The sequence below is a fragment of the Lissotriton vulgaris genome, chromosome 5 (assembly GCF_964263255.1).
Source record: "Lissotriton vulgaris chromosome 5, aLisVul1.2, whole genome shotgun sequence".
Lineage (NCBI taxonomy): Eukaryota > Metazoa > Chordata > Amphibia > Caudata > Salamandridae > Lissotriton > Lissotriton vulgaris.
The window spans coordinates 1806875946-1806893440 of record NC_141693.1 but is presented as its reverse complement, the minus strand read 5'-3'; the positions used below and the strand labels follow the sequence as shown (position 1 = coordinate 1806893440).

The 17495-nt window shown below is 45.6% G+C and overlaps 1 protein-coding gene across 1 annotated transcript; it reads right to left on the bottom strand.

Annotated features, from left to right (window-relative positions):
• Positions 1 to 596: 596 nt before the first annotated feature.
• LOC147717237 (keratin, type I cytoskeletal 12-like) lies at positions 597 to 14281 on the bottom strand. The gene is made up of 8 exons (XM_086924186.1): positions 13763 to 14281; positions 7792 to 7874; positions 6598 to 6754; positions 4648 to 4809; positions 3611 to 3736; positions 2976 to 3193; positions 2245 to 2315; positions 597 to 1139 (listed from the first exon to the last, which is right to left on the bottom strand). Exons 1-8 carry the CDS (start codon positions 14204 to 14206, stop codon positions 1042 to 1044), a joined length of 1359 nt encoding a protein of 452 aa, XP_086780312.1. The 5' UTR covers positions 14207 to 14281; the 3' UTR covers positions 597 to 1041.
• Between the last annotated feature and the right edge of the window lie 3214 nt (positions 14282 to 17495).

Sequence of the window (17495 nt, the reverse complement as noted above, 5' to 3'; positions counted from 1 at the left end):
TAGGCATAAGTGGGCAGGTGCAACATCAAGTGCTAGAGGTGGGAAGAGAGAGGAAGACAGGTTGAAAACACATGCACTATCATGGAGTGCTTAACCAAAAAAATGTACTTCCCGAAATGTAACCAGTGGAAGGACACAAGTAAAGAGGTTATGCTCCAGGGGAAAGACAATCACAGAGGAGCAAGGCAAACCCAGACAAGGCAACAAATAACAGGCAGGCTAATGAAAGTTAAACGTAAAGTCAACCAATAGGTCTTTCACAACTAGACACCCTATGCTGTCTGGTAGGGTCGAGCTAATGATGCCAGTGGGAGAGCCATAGCTGTGTGCAAGAGTTAAACATGGTGGGCAACACATTATGGTGTGCCTTGTGTGTGATGGTATGGTGAGAGATGTTGAGTAGATGTTAGGAAGTAGGTAGCACAGAATCATTGTCACTGACTGCCAGAGGACAGTAAGAATCAGCCTTCGTGAAGACATCTACCACTCACTGCATATGCGATGGGGTCTCTGGCCATTGTCCGCAGAGACCTTCCAGGACCTGATATGCTTCACATAGAGATATAGATAATTAAGAAAAAGCAGGCAAAACAGTGTATTGCTTCATGGTGTTTATTGGACCATAAGATGTCACAAAAAACAGGATACATTTCCCACCACAGAATATTTCCACGGAGGACACGCAGCATGTGACGCCCCTCACCCAGAGACGAGACAGAAGAAGGTTATTGGCATGAAGGGACTTGCCGTTTTATGGCTGCACTAAAATTCAATTTTTTGACTCATCTGATGAATAGGTCGTGCTTTTGGCTACAGAAGTGATTTTTGCTCAACAGACTGACGCCCTGGGATATGATTGGACACAAGATAGCCAATAACCGCTGATGCTTTTCTCTCTGTTGCTAGAATCGCTTCTGTTCCCAGTGGTGGAGCAAACTTCTTGCGTCACATTAATAGAGTAGTCATGGAGGTAATTGTACAATCATTTTCAGTTCTAAAACGAATCCACCAAACACCCCACGCAGCCTTCGGACCCTGGTATTACATCGACTCTTCCATCTCCTTGACTTCGGAAGACACAACTTTACCGTCGACCACTTCCTCAATGATTGTTTTCACTTTTCTGGTCTTGGTGGGATCTAAAAAATAATAATCAATGAAGAGGCATTGAGACGTGAGTTACCAGTGACAATGAGTCCCACTTAACATGCATTAGACAACGAGCATTCTCCTTTACACAGAGATAGCAGGCGCTTTGAAGTTAGGGACATTTGCACCACTTTTTCTATTTTTTTTGGGATGTGCAGTTTTCTGTGAGCTACAGCATCTCAGAAGTTTTTCCTCTGTTTGGAGGCGGGGAATCCGCGGGCTTCGCAATCTCATTAGAGTTTCACTTTCTAGCTTAACGTTTCACTAACGTCACAACCTGTTGATTGTAATAGTCGAGCAGTGAAGTCACATTTAGAAACAAATGAACAAATGATAGCGGCCTTATGTTTTAATTGCTATTCTAGCTAGCTTATGGCCTTACCCTTGTCCAACGTAATACAATATCACCGGGTCCACATACCCATACTATATTACACATGCTGGTGCACGGGCAAGAGGACTGGAAGACCTTCCCACTGGGCATCAACACATTACTTTTTACATTTATTACACTTGAAACTACTGTGTAATTTTATTACAATGCATATTAGTGCTTCAATAGAGATGACAGTGGTTTAGTGAAAGCCTGCCTAGTCCCTGCAGGCTGGTGATGGGGAATTGAGAATAGTACCTATACCACACACTTGTTATGCTCACTATTTGTGGTGCACCTGAAATTCGAATTGCTACTGACTTGCAAATGGTAAATAGTATTTGCCATTTTAGATGGCAAATTGGAAATCCTGTTCATCATTTTGGAGTGATCAATTGCAATTCTATTTAACCACTGACGGTCGGGGAGTCAGTGAACCGTCACACTCCTGAAGGTAAAATGGAAGCCATTAACTGTAGGGAAGTCAGTGAACCGTCACACTCCTGAAGGTAAAATGGAAGCCCTGTTGGTCAACTGAGATCCTGCAATCCTGATTGCACAATTAGAACTTAGAATTTCCGTTGAATCTCAGGAGCACCTGGCAGACTAATCAGAATCGAAAATCTTCATATATCAAAAGAAGCAACTTTCTGAGTGATCAGAATTTCAGATTCACAAATGGTTGGCAAGGATCCGTTTGGACAAAAGTGCCATCAACTTACCTCTCTTGGTTTCCGATGGGGTAGGTGACTGCACTACTTCCACTTTTGTTGTCTTTTGTGACTCATAACCGCTGCAAGGGAACACATGCGCATTAATAATCAGGCCTTGCAAAATTTTGTACGGAATATTGACAGCTAAATTATCGATTTTCCATTCTTTATAAACTTGCTCTATGTCACCAAATTCATAGAGTTAGGGGGAATTATATCACTTGACCTATAACTCCACCTAATGATGTCACGGAGTGAGTCATTTAAACATTTGACTCTTGAAGCATCACAGAAAGGGAAAGAAAGTAACAACACTAAGGGGCATATTTACAAGGGAAGTGGTGGAGCGCGGTGTTAGCCTTCTTGGCTTAACGCAGCGCTCCACCACTGGAAACGCTGGTCTACACTGTATTTACAACAATACGGTGCAGATCTGTGTTTTCCCCTGCACGGGCCCTAAATGTAGCTGCCTATTGCCAGCGGAGGCACCCTTGCACCATAGTGCAAGGGTGCCTGGGTTGTGGGAATAATTGTTAATGTACAGGACGGTGTCCCTACCTGCACATAAACAATCTTAAATGCACGATTTGTAACTGCGTGGTGTAGCATGTGTGCCGCTTTGTGCAGTTTATGTGCAGGAAGGAGGGACACCTTCCCGCACATAAACAATCCTTCCGGCGATTTGCTGTTTCTATATGTGTTTAACAATGCAGCACACATAGAATCAGCCTGGTCCTTACCTAAACTCTCCGTCCAGCAGGCGCCGGTAGGTCTCGATCTCCATCTCCAGCCGGGTCTTGATGTTCAGGAGCTGCTGGTACTCATAGCTCTGCCGTTCCATGTCGCCGCGGAGCTGGGTCAACTGCTCTTCCAAGCTGCTGATCTTCTGCTGCATGGAAAATAGTTGCTGGCAGTATCGGCCTTCTGTCTCAGACAGGGTGTCTTCAAGGGATTTTTTCTGAGGGGAGAGAACAGGAAAAAAGTTACATGGATGGATGGATATGGATAGATTTATGGATCAGTCAATAAAGGGATGGATGAATCAATAGATTGCTTTTATGGATCAATCAGTAAATATATGTGTGAATGGATGGAATAATTGAGTTTTGGATCAAACAACGCATGGGTGGGTGGATGGGTGGAGGGGGGATGGATTGATTTTTGTTTCATTCGGTAGATGGATGTGAGCATGGATTGACTAATGAACGGATTGATTGATTTGCAGAGCAATCTATAAATGGATGATGGATGGATCAATCTATAGAGGGATGGATGTATGGTTGAATGCATGGGTGGATGCTTGGATAGATACTTTGATAAAAGACTTCTTTTGAATAGCACACATGGCATGTCGAATTACCTTTGGGCTACTTACCATGGCCAACTGGGCTTGGAGTTCTATCTCCAGGCTCTGGAGTGACCGTTTCAGGTCAGACATCTCACTGCGACTCGATGACACTTCACTCGCGTTGCTGACGATGACCTTCTGCAGCTCTGCAACCTGTACCAAGAGAGAGTGAATCTATTCTGAAACACAGGTTTGAACAAATCCATCACTACTCCACTTGTGAACTGAAGATGAATCCAGATGTGACTGAATGAATCGATGGACACAAATTGTCCATTTTCAGTGGCCTCTGGGCTATTCAATCCTTGTTTCCACCAGTGGTAGTAAATGAACACCTAAGTCATCGTTGTCATCACATCGACATTCTTTGGCGCGTTACCATTGGAAAGGAAGGTAAATGTGTTTTGGGCACTTTTAGGAGCGTTTTTGCAAATAATTATATTTTCTAATAGCAGATAATTGTGATATTCCCCTTTTCAATTTCTTCTAATTTATTTCTTTGAGGCATGTATGTGATACTTGAAGACTATCAATGTATTTATAAATCATTCTATGGTGCAATGTCTTGAAAAAATTACCACGGCATAATTGCATTTAGAGGGTTTGAAAAGTTTACAAATTTCATAACTTGTGATTATTAGAAAGCTTTCTAAACGTTACTAAGCTTGCAAAAAAAGTTATCAGATACAAATTTCTTGCAAAAACGTGTATTGCAAACTTAGGTGGTGTCTGCTAATTGTTTTCTGCAATGAACGATTTTTAGGTTTTTTCCATTTTTTATTTTAAACTATGCAGCTTTTGTGAAGCGTAAACATTTTGAAGAGAAAAAATCACAAAGCGCGGAGAGGAAAGGAGTTGCCACTACGCACACCCCTTAATTTATATTTTGCGTTCCGCTGAACATTTTCTTACAGAAATTTGGTTCATCATCATTACTAGATTTTTGGGGGTAAAAACCCTATTGAATTTTTCCTCCATTTGGTAGTAGCTCTAAAGCTTTTCCAGCATCACGGTTTGGTGTGTACTTGTTGATCCATGCAGTGGTGTGCATGGCCCTTTCTTACCTTCTTTCTGAACATGTCTTCTGCCTCCTGGCGGTTCTTCTCTGCCAACAACTCGTAGTCGGCCCGCATGCTGTTCAGGTTCTGAAGCAAGTCCAAGGATGGTGCAGCGTCCATCTCGACGGACACATCACCTCTAGCACCCTGGCGAGCGGCGCTCAACTCCTGATATGGGAAAGAGTTTCAATAAAACTCTTTAGATCACGCTATAGTCTAACCCCACAACAACAATACATTAATAATGTTATGTACTAGTGAATTTCTTTATTTGTATAGTTAGTAAAAACCATTACAAAAAATAAAATGCCGTAATATTAAGAACAAGGAGTAATAAAACTAAACTGGAGGTACATACAGAATTAGAAGTTAAAATCAAGTAAAAAAAGATGACGTTTAAAGTTCAGGAGACAGTTACAGAGGGAATGGTTACACAAGTATTATATGTTCAGGGTAATAATGTTATGTATTATACAAATATTCCTTTGCAAAGGTTGTAATTGAAAAATGACTAGGAGGAAGAAATCCTTTAAGAAATGGGGAATGCATCCCATCCTTATGCAAGGCACGCTAGCCCCTGATCCTAAAAAGCAGGAAATCATTGGATGTACCTTGCCATGCACCGGATTTACCACTGAGGCTTTTCTTTTTAATTAGTAGATTTGTAGAGTAGGATACTATTTTAGAATTTCAGTTATTTAGGGATATTTAAATTGTTCCTGTCTTACACTTCAGTTATAGCGTAGGCTCTCAAAAATGCAAAAAAATTGAGAAATGAGTAATCTGTGTTTTTCAGCTCCCTTACTGACCTTATTCTCTCCTTTCTATTCACTCGACCAATCTTAATTCAGAAATTCAATGATTACATATCAAAACTAGAGCACCTTTCATTCAAGCTGCTCACGTTGTCTTCCATGAATTCGCCTCTATATTCACATTCACTTTACATACACACGTTGCTTGCCTGGGACACGTTTTCTGGAATATTATAGGAAACACCAAGAAGTCATGTTCTTGCAACAAGGTTTGACTTCTGCTCTGAGGTACTGAGGAGGTACCTGCTTGGCAGCATTTATTCGTGTATTTGATGGTGAATTACCAAGGACTGCATGCTGTTGTTGGCTGTGGTTGGCAAATGAAACCTTAAACAGCTATATGATATCTATATCTACCAGCCTTTTGCGTGACTCACTGACAGGCATCTTCAAAACTTGTGTAGGTCCTGTGATTGGCCTAGTGAACTCTGTTGGGTCCATGCATCAGTTGAATTTCAGAAACCTGTAATTGGCTCCATCAACTCTAGTGGGCACCAATAAAAACATACATGGATTGTTGACCACTCTGTTTTTGAGCTTCAGGGCTTGTGAAGGGCTTTTCAAACTCTTGTTGCCAGGTAGTTGAACCATCTACAATTTGTGAAATTGGCTCTGTAAACTTTATTGAATTGGTCTGTGTTTTATCTCCTAGGCCTGTCATTGGCTCAGCCAAGTCTGATAGCTAATGGTTCTAGAGGTTCTAGTATCATGGTTGACTGAGCCAGTTCTAGTCACCACTTGTGTGACTACATGTGTCGGGCTTTAGCTTGTCTTGCCAATGTCTAAAGGCTACTTCCACAACCCACTTTGGTTTAATCAACTCGGGTAACCATGTGAGTAAATATGTATGCAGGGTTAGTGGTGCTCCAGGGCAACCATGAGCAATGTTCTGGAGTGAGGCACATATGATGTGCCCAAGACACCTACCTACAGCTTCCTTTTTGTGAGTGGAATGCTGGGGATCTTTAGTTTAATGTGAATCATTTTTTTAAAGCTCTTTGCGAGGATCCACTTTAAGTACTATACATGACAGGTAGTTTGCAACATCTGAGCTTTGGTTTGCTCTACTAAATGATACAGCAGCCGGATTCCTCGAGAGAAGCCGGCGGAAAACCCGTCAACGAGACCAGGTGTACTCTACCTCCTCGTGGTTCTTCTTCAGGTAGGCCAGCTCCTCGGTCAGGCTCTCGATCTGCAGCTCCAGTTCAGATCTGGACATGGTCAGGTCATCAAGAACTCTGCGCAGCCCGTTGATATCAGCCTCCACGCTCTGGCGCATGGCCAGCTCGTTTTCGTACCTTAAAAAATAAATTGACATCATTATAACACAAGTAGTCATGTTACAGTAAAGAATGTTTTCTCATTTCTTCTTTCTCCTTCCTCCAGATCAATACCTTATTCCCTTCTTCTCCTTTATTTTTTATTTTGCTACCTTGCCATGTTTCTAGATTATGGTTAGCTATTGTAATACCTTTATCTTTTCTTATAATATTTTCATTCTTTTGCTTCGGTTTCATTTTTTTTCTTTCTTTCCTGCACTCGGTATATATTTTATTTTTTTCCTTGCATTCCTTTATTTCCCTTGACATTTATTTCTCTTTTTGCCTTTCTCCTTATTCCTTTCTCCTTATACGTTTGTGTTGCTCCTACTCCTCCTCCGTCTTCTTTACTTCACCTTCGATCCTATCCCTGTTTAATGTTGTAATCGATCTTCATTTATTTACATACTTGCCTCCTGTTGTTTTTCCTCTTTCCTGTTATGCATGTTTTGCCCTCATCTAAAAACAAATCCGGCCTTTCTGCAAATCCCTCTACGATGTCTTCTGAATAGACGCAGTCTAGGAGTTCAGGCGGAAATATTCCCATCACCAATGTTGCCTTGCATATAATTGGCCCCTTACTATAGTGGCACACTGAGAAACAAGCATTGGCAAAGCCAATAGGTATTGCCTTCAGGACTTACTGGTTTTGCCCATGCCTTTTGGCAGTGTTCTAATCTAGAGCATTGGCAAAATGCTGTGCAGCATGGCCAGATGAGAAAAAAAGAAAAAAAGGGATGATGATGTGGCCATACTGTCCTGGTCTATTTGTATGTGCCTGCGTTTTTTATTCACTTCTCCAAGATTAAAGTCCATTCTCTAGGGGCTGCACATAAACAAAATGTCTGCTACGTCATGGGGCATTTGCGTCATTGTGCCTTTTGCATCGTAAAAAGCAGTGGCAACACCAATAGGACCCCCATTGCAGCCTACAGGCAAGAGCTGCAGCCTTTGCCAATATTTTTGTTTTCTCAGGGGCTGGGGAGCATTAAAGTAAGCTACTTGTTGTTACTCACTTCATTTTGAAGTCATCAGCAGCCAGCCTGGCATTGTCAATCTGCAGAACGAGCTTGGCGTTGCCCACAGATGCAGCGAAAATCTGGAAAACAGGAGCAGAAATTGCTATGTGACTGTTGATCTTTGAATAAAGCGTTAATGCAGATATTCACAAAGCTGCAACATTTTGTTCTCCTACAACAGACACTGTCTACAGCTTTTCTTTTTTGTTTTTAACAACAGATGTTATTGAATTTTCATGTACCAGAAGGGCAGAGCCCAGCAAGCAGAGCACAACTGAAATGCATCATAGAATGCCTCTGGGTACTGTATAGCACACTCTCCCGTAGTCTGCAGAACATCAGACCAAGAAAAACACCCATCCCCCTCCAAGTGTGCACCATACATACTTCGAAAACATTATATGTACATGCCAAAGGAATTCCCATCTATGTCTTTTTAGCATTGATACTTTGAACAGGTAAATCATTCACCACCAGTCGTTCAATAGGGTGGCAGTCTGCGACATTGAGGACAGATCTATAACCCTGTACTTGGCCCACCGAGACTCCAGCTTTTCTTTAGCGAGTATAGTTTGTTGAATAAAATTCAAATCACGCATGGGGGTGGCACTTTGTAATTTTCTATAGCATTTGTGTGACACTACAATCCCCTCTATAGCACTTCCAAACCCTGAGCTCTACAGCATTGGGGAGTGCTTGGTTAGAAGACAGTATGTTTGCACTGGGATCCAACACTGTGGGGTTGTGCATGAGTGACCCGAGTGGGCTCTCATCCTGTCATGGACCGATGTGGGGTTGTAGCATGTCCTGAGGGTGTGGAATGGGATTTGTTGAGCAGACTGGAGAACATGTGTCTGCGTGTGGCGTTTGCTTGCATTGCTAGTGTCCTTATAGGCTTGTCTGAGGAATCACGCCTGTGTGGGCCAGGTTCGAGTGCATTGAAGGCAGGGTCGCTTCAAGGTATTTTGACACGCTTTGCAAAGTATGTTCTTATGTCTGTCTTTGTTGTGCAGCCATGTTGTTGCACCACTGTTCAATGGAATCATTGGTTACGCCCACCAGCATGGCACACCATTCTTGGCGTACTGCCTAGCTTCACACTGAAGCCTTGGCTGAAAAGTTCCTAAGAGCCAGTGGATTACCTCTTGATGAAAAGTAAAGGTGTAATGTAATCTGGTGCTCATGTAAGTGCTGTAACGCCCTGGAGCCAAGTTTGCGTTATTTAAAACTGCACAAAAAGAGGCACAGGTTTTTGAAGCTTTACATGAAATTCTACCCTACACATGAGAAGATATAAAAGTGTTTTAAAATATTTTTTGTTTTACGACCACTTTGCGGAAAATAAGAATATCTGAGATTATCTTCCGCAGTGGCATGTTAATAATTGGTGTTTGCAAACGATTGTGGGAAAAACACCACACCGAAAGAAAAATATATTGAAATATTTTCTTTGGGGCAAGTTTTTTACTGGTGACAGTTTGTAAGATCATGAGATTGCAAAGTTTGATATATTGCAACATTTTGCGAGCACAGTGATAATTCTAGATACTCCTGGTAAAACTCTCTATGTTCACTATGTTGAAGACGGTGAACGAGTGGGGTAGGACCCATCACTTGTCCGAGGGGCCTCAACAGGTCTTGTTGAAGAACTTTACACATATTACACAAAAACAACTTTTCCCTTTTGGAAAATAACCAATGATAATGTGCAACCTCTGTGTAGTGCATAAGTGTTTAATTCTCGAAACAGGTGACCCTTGTTCTTCTTTCCTAAATGTCTATAAATGTTATGAACTTAAGTATGCGACTTTATCTCCTTCTATCCCTCTTCATTTAAATTTAACCATTTAGACAGTTTAAGTGTAAGTATTTTGAGATCCAAGGGTAAATAATATTTTGCTGATTGGGTGTCCCCTTTCTTTTTGTTCGAGATATTTTAGGACACTATTTGTTTCAAGCTGGCTCCATCTTGTGTATCCTTCTGGCGGCACAGTAAGGCATGTGCACGTAGTGACCTTGATGTAGCACAACCAATGAATGTAGTAACAGAATAATTCCAGTAGCGTGCTCTGAATTAAAAGCGTAACCGTTGAACAATCCCTGACAATCTGATTGGTGATTTGCATCCAGCAGCTCTCAGGCACCTTGCACCTTAGCTCCGTCAGCATAAAATGACTATGTATAGGGCATCTCATCTTCACCTATAAAGTTGCAGTTTGCTCACCACTTTCCTCTCTATTAAAGGATTCCAAACATAGACCTTTGTAAATAAGATGTTTTTGACTAGCAGACTTTCAAGCCCACTAAAAGACCAAAACAAAAATGAATAACAAGCAATGCGTTTAGTTACTCAGTCCAAGCACCACCCACACATAAGGAAAAGTTTGATCCTGCCTGATTTGAAAACATTATTTTGTGGCATCCACTGGTCCATGGGAGGCAACTGGTACTTGTGACTGCATTCTTCAATTTTCTTCATAAAAAGATCCCACTTTTCTACAAAGCCCAACTGCCGCCCCCTCCTACTCCCCCCACCGACCCCCCATACTACCGCCACAGGCAGATGACTATAATTCGCAGGTGGAGAGATGATTTGTCTTTGTTATGGAGCACCAAACTCCATATTTTTCGTAAATATTTTAAAATCTCTGCTTTGTGAAATGTATCATATCAAGAGCACCTGGGGTGTACCGACATTTCACACTTTGGGGGGTTTGGCGACCCAGGGTTCTCATGTTTCCCTGGCGCTTTTAAGTGGGTGAAGAGCCAAGGTTCCATTAGTGTGAGGCCTGTGTGTTGCAGATGGCCCTAAATGTATATATCTTCTGATGAGCTCGATATTGAGCTTCAATGAATAGACACTTGTTGCAATGACTATCCCCAGAAAGAAACCCCCTTTATACTTTTAGTCTGATGTGGTTAGAGGTCTTTGTGCCCCTTAATCCGATAAAATTGACAGAATAACATTTCCAAGAGTTATGTATTGTAGTTCACAATCGGCAAAATTTGCAATTTTTTTCTTTTTTCTTTTTCTCATTGATATCACACAAAAAGAAAAAAACTGCAGACACGTGTTTCACCCAATGGCCAGTTGGCTGAGGGCTTTTTCAAGGTGAAATTTCAGAAGTGTGATCCTATAGTTTTAATCCAGTAGTCTGAGCAACATGGTCTCTGCGGTCCCGGGTGTAGCCATTTGTGAGGCGTGTGCCATCCCTGCATTGAATCTCTACAACAGTAGCGTGAATCCTAGATTTATCCACCCATCTGAGCATCCTCAACTTTATACTTTTATGTCTACTGATGGGTGAGCAGTCCCAGAGGTACATTTTCTGAATCCCTCAAAATCATGGCCAGGCCACACTTCTTCCACTCTAGTGAACATCTCACATTCACAGTTGGCGTGAATCAGCCACGCCTCTTCCTCTCTGGCGCACATCTCTGATTCACAGTTGGCGTGAATTAGCCACGCCTCTTCCTTTCTAGGGTAAATCTCAGATTCAAAGTTGGCGTGAATCAGCCACACCTCTCCCAATATGAGGAACATCTCAGATACAAAGGTGGCATGAATCAGCCTCGCCTCTTCCTCTCTGGCGCACATCTCTGATTCACAGTTGGGGGTGAATTAGCCACACCTCTTCCTCTCTGGGGTAATTCTCAGATTCAAAGTTGGCGTGAATCAGCCACACCTCTTCCACTATGAGGATCACCTCGGAGACAAAGGTGGCATGAATCAGCCACACCTTCCTCACTCTAGCGCACAATTCAGATTTACAGTTGGAGTGAATCAGCCATGCCTCTTCCACTCTGGCGCACATCTCTGATTCACAGTTGGCATGAATCAGCGTCACCTCATCCACTCTGGCACAAATCTGATTCAGTTGGCGTGAATCAGCCACACCTTTTCCACTATGAGGAACATCTCAGATACAAAGGTGGCGTGAATCAGCCACACCTCATCCACTCTGGCACAAATCTAATTCACAGTTGGCGTCAATCAGCCACACCTTTTCAACTATGAGGAACATCTCAGATACAAAGGTGGCATGAATCAGCCACGCCTCTTCCTCTCTGGCGCACATCTCTGATTCACAGTTGGCGTGTTAGTGCCCTGCGTTGTGCTCTGTCACGCAAACTGAGTGAGAAAGAGATGGTTGAATGAGTGAGGGTACTTTAAGGAATCACCTCTCTAAAAGGCAAAGGCAAAGGCTTAACAGAAGGCAGCAAAAATACTGAATATGCAAATACAGAAAAAAAAACAGAACAAAGAATTACCAAACTATTGTCCCACCAAAATAATGACATTATTTATATGTGTGACATTGTGGGCTGAGAGAGTTAATGGGAGCCGTGTCCTTTTTTCTTTGGAAGTTGTGCATTAAGGAATATACTATAACTGAATCAAAAACAGGCAAATCATGAGGGTAGAAGAAACAAAAAGAAAACCATTGCATGTGAAAAAGAAGTTTCATAAATGTTGAAGTAGAATGACACGGAGTCGATCGGAGTATTTCCTGCTATTATTGTTACCTTTTAAACATCTAAATGAGTACATAAAGTACAAAGCATGAATTAAAGGGTGCTACATAGCACAGACACAAACCTCATGGTAATTTGCACATTACACAGCTCCCTAAGTAGAAGGAATGAATGACTGTCTGTGGAGGTCATCACTTCTTTTAACCTGATACTAACTGTGTTATTCGATCTGATGCTCCAATTTTATCGTACATACACTTTACAGTTCTGTTGTTCAAAAAGAACATCAGAGGCATTGTGTTTATTTTTCCTTGATGCATTGAGTGTTCCAGTTTTATCTCATCTTCATTCATACATGTTTTGTCATTGAGTATAATGACACGACACATGTTTCGCTTGAGGCAAAGCTGTTGTTTACTTTACTCAAACTGTAGAAGACATCTGACAAGATTGAATGACACTGTGAGGGCCTGGTTAATAAAACTGATGAACAAAGGCTTGCATTGTATCTGCTCTACTGGGTCTATAACACACAAAAAAGTTCAACCTTCATAAGAAATCAAACAAATCTATACATCGGTTGTGTCTCTCCAGCATTGCTGGAAAAGGCTATCCATCGAAAGAACAAATAGTTGCCAAACATCCTCAGAACCCCGAGATGACATTACTGGGCCATACTATAGATTGACAATTGTGTCTTATTAAGTGACATTTTTAATCTTTTCTAAGTTTCTGGTTAGCAGCCAATATGTATAAGAGAATGATGCTGCGCCCGGATGCATTTCATGTTGTTTGGAAAAGTGCATGCCTCGCCGCCTCATGGGGGTGCTGTCCCAGCAGCCTTTGCATCTTTCCACCTGGGCTTTGTGTTGCTCACCTGAATGTACCCTGTTCCCATCGGAAAGTCTAAAATCATTAAAGTCAGCATCTCTTGCTGAGCAGGATTGCCCCGGGGCAGGCATGACTGTCTCAGGCACGCAGACGATTGCTCACAGATCCATCACACTTACAGCCAGGCACACGTCGCTGCTTCCGCTTGTGGAAGCAGGTGCGATGTCTGCCTCAACTACCTGTCTTAGGGCTGCCTGCCTCCCTCAGTCAAACACCGACTGCAGTTCAGGTAAGACAGCTCAGTGGGTCAATGCTACTGCTTCAGAGATCTGTCTGTCACGGGTAGGACTCGACCCTTTATCATTCCAAGCTCGATATAACGCATAGCGCTGAGATGGGGAATGCTTTCATCTAAAACTTACAGTTCTGCAAGAATCGAGCTGCAGGAGTTGTAACAACGAACATCCTGTTTTTCAAACATATAATGTGTTGAAGACAATAGACTCAGAGGAGGGGTATATTGTTTAACACAAATAGAGAATTTGGCCCAAAATCTCAAATCTGAGAGGCCATCGCACTGTGCCTGTTGTCACCCGTTCTGTCCTCGCCCTGGGCCCCTGCTTTGCCCGCCCTGTGGCCCCTGCTCCGGGTCAGGGCTTACCTTGGACTTGAGGTCGTCGATGGTGGCGTAGTACTTGCTGTAGTCGCGGCCGGCGCTGGCCTTGTTGTTGGCCTGCTGCAGGGAGTACCAGTCGCGGATCTTGATCTCCAGCTCGCTGTTGGCCGCCTCCAGGGCCCGCACCTTGTCCAGGTAGGAGGCCAGGCGGTCATTGAGGTTCTGCATGACCTGCTTGTCGCTGCCCGAGAGCAGGCCTCCATCTGCAAAGCCGGCACTGCCCCCGCCGAAGCCAGAGCTGCCCCCGCCGAAGCTGAAGCCAGAGCTGCCCCCGCCGAAGCCAGAGCTGCCCCCGCCGAAGCCAAAGCCAGAGCTGCCCCCGCCTAGGCCAGAGCTGCCCCCGCCGAAGCTGAGCCTGCTCCCGCCAGAGGCGACGCTCATGGCATTGGAGCTCCCGAAGCTGGAGTACAGAGACCGGCTGGAGGACATCTTGGAAGGCCTGGGGATGCACAAACTTCAGCGGTGAGGGAGGCTGGAGGCTGTGCTGGTCCAGGCTGCCGCTCTGCCCCTTATATGCGCGCAGGAAGCATCAGGGTGGAGCCAGGTGGGGTGGGGCGCGGCAGGGGAGGGGCTGTGTCTGGTGGGGGCAGTAGGTGTGGGTCGGTCACGCTCCAATGCCTCCTCTGGGAAGTGTCTAGGGACCTGCTGATTCAGGGACTCACGCACGTGATTGCCGGCAAGCATCGGGGCTTGTTTGTTAAGTGACAATGGCCGATGGGTGGGGTGGCCTTTCATTACATCGCTTCTCATCTTCGCAAGTTCCATCATTGCAGGCTGAGTGCTCCTCAGCGAGTCTGTGCCCGAGGGCTGGGCGAGGGTGGAGGACTGCGCCTCTGACGAGCGGAAAGTGCATTCAGTTTGATGTGAGGAAAGGGGGAGGGGGTGGGGGATTCACGCACCCCAAACATGTTCTGCAGACTCGGCCAGGCTGGACCACACAGCCCTCCTTCAACGCTAATGTATCATTATAGCATAGGCACTCGGTGATGGAGAAGAGGGTCTCCTGGCAGAAGTCACCGTTTTACTGGGTGGTCCGGGGGCACTGGGACATCCTTCATGGGCTGCAGATCTACCTACATACCTACCAATCGATCTATCTATCTATCTATCTATCTATCTATCTATCTATCTATCTATCTATCTATCTATCTATCTATCGATCGATCGATCGATCGATCGATCTAGCTATCGATCTGTCTGTCTGTCTGTCTTGCCTATGTACCTACCTATCTGTTTATCTCTGTCTGTGTCTAACTGTCTCTTTATTCCTGTATGTCTCGCCATCTGGCTCTTTATTTGACTCTCCATATCACTATTTTCATGTCTCTCTATCGGACTGTCTAGCTGTTTCTCTGTCTATGTGTCTCTCTATCTGACTCTCTAGCTGATTGCCTCACTATATGTCTGCCTGTCTCTCTAGCCGTGCCTCTGGTTATCTATCTGCTGCTCTCTCTGTCTCTCTGATTGCCTATCTCATTATCTCTCCCCTTGCTTGGCTTGTTTGATGCGCCTGTAATCCAGGTTTGCTCATTTCTGAGTGCATACAGTCGGCGCGAGGCGTCCCGTATCCCTGCTCTCTTAAGTAGCAGCTCTTTATTTTTAATTCTTAAACAGTTGAATGCGTGAAATCCGGATTTCACGCTGCATGGGATCAGGTTTCGAACCGTGCAAAGGGATTTCACAGAAACCTGTCCTCTAATAGCACAGCACATCACAGGCCCGAGAGCCGCAGAGGCGTCTCACAGGCCCGTAGTCACCCAGGACTCCCTTGCATGCGTTAGTGGAGTTATTTACCAACAGATACCTGCACTCTGACCCGGAAGGAGAAGAGGAGTGGAAGGAAGAAGTAGGGGGGCGATGATCTGTCTTTGTTCCACTCGAACAGGAGCGGTGGGCTCTGAGGAATGCAGAATCACCTTGGGGCCCAAGCGCATTGAGGCCTCCCGGCCTTTGGTTTGATGGAGGGGACAAAGCAGGCCCGGTCCTACCCCCATTTAAGGCTCTGGTTCCTAAGCCGATAATTTCACATTACAAGCTGAGGATTACTGCACACATGCATAATTCTTTCAGGTAATGGGAGTCCTGACTGACGGGTGTGAGGTCAGAGTTGAAGAACACGGACAGCCTACATTTCGGAACTTTTGATGTTATGGATTCCATTGTCTTTTTAATTAGAGTTTTGCATAAAAGCTCTCACTCATCACCCACCATTACCCAGTTGCTCCCTCACTTATCTACTGATCCATTAATTAAATCTCCCACTCACTCCCGAAGTAACTAGATCACACACTCACTCAGCCACTCTGACTATCAGAGGGCATATTATAACCTTCAAAGGCACGTGGCCCCTGGAGAGTGAAGTCCTGCATTACACTACACTCTTCCTTCCGTACTACCAATCTATCTGCTTAAACCCCACTTTTAAGGCAGAGTAGAAAGGGTAGGGCTTTGTGAGGGGTTCACAGGTGTGCAGTTTAGGCCACAAGATGTGTCCATGGACACTCCACTAAGACCACCAGTGAAGACACCACTAGGGTGCGTGAAGAGAACCCTGCACACGGGCAGCTCGACTTACACCAGCAGCAAACAGTGCACGCTCACATTCTTATATTCACTTAATTCACGGAGTCCTGGCCCTGCCTGCATCACCCATACAGAGTCAGGCATCACATCAAAGGAAGTGACATCCTGGCCAGAGCACGGCACGCATCTTCGATCATGGGGTACAAGTATTCTTGTCGTTATCTGTGGTGTACCACTCAGGAACCTACAGGCCTGGTCGCCCCCATGCTCCTCCTGCTGCCTGCCTGAAGTTCCTGTGCTTCCTGTGCTTCGCTTCGCCTAAGGTGACCCAGCCGCCGCTGAGCCGCTCACCCGCACCCGACTTTCCCGCCGCTGCCTCCCTGCGGCCTGCCCCCCGCCAGCCCATTGGCCGCCCGCTCCCGCCACCCAGCTGACCCTACCTTCTTAAGGAGACCCTGTGCTCCACAGCGGGAGCGACCGCTGAGCCTTGCCCAGGCCTGGTCGCCCCCACACTCCTCCTGCTGCCTGCCTGAAGTTCCTGTGCTTCCTGTGTTTCGCTTTGCCTAGGGCGACCCAGCCGCCGCTGAGCCGCCCGCCCGCACCCGACTTTCCCGCCGCTGCCTCCCTGCGGCCCCGCCCCCCAACAGCCCATTGGCCGCCCGCTCCCGCCACCCAGCTGACCCTCCCTCCCGGCTACCCTCTTAAGGAGACCAGGTGCTCCACCTCGGGAGCGACCGCTGAGCCTCGCCCAGGCCTGGTCGCCCCCATGCTCCTCCTGCTGCCTGCCTGAAGTTCCTGTGCTTCCTGTGCTTCGCTTCGCCTAGGGCGACCAGGCCGCCGCTGAGCCGCCCACCCGCACCCGACTTTCCCGCCGCTGCCTCCCTGCGGCCCGCCCCCGCCAGCCCATTGGCCGCCCCGCTTCCGCCACCCAGCTGACCCTCCCTCCGGGCTTCCTTCTTAAGGAGACCCTGTGCTCCACTGCGGGAGCGACCGCTGAGCCTTGCCCAGGACTGGTCGCCCCCACACTCCTCCTGCTGCCTGCCTGAAGTTCCTGTGCTTCCTGTGCTTCGCTTCGCCTAGGGCAACCCAGCCGCCGCTGAGCCGCCCGCCCGCACCCGACTTTCCCGCCGCTGCATCCCTGCGGCCCCGCCCCCCGCCAGCCCATTGGCCGCCCCGCTCCCACCACCCAGCTGAC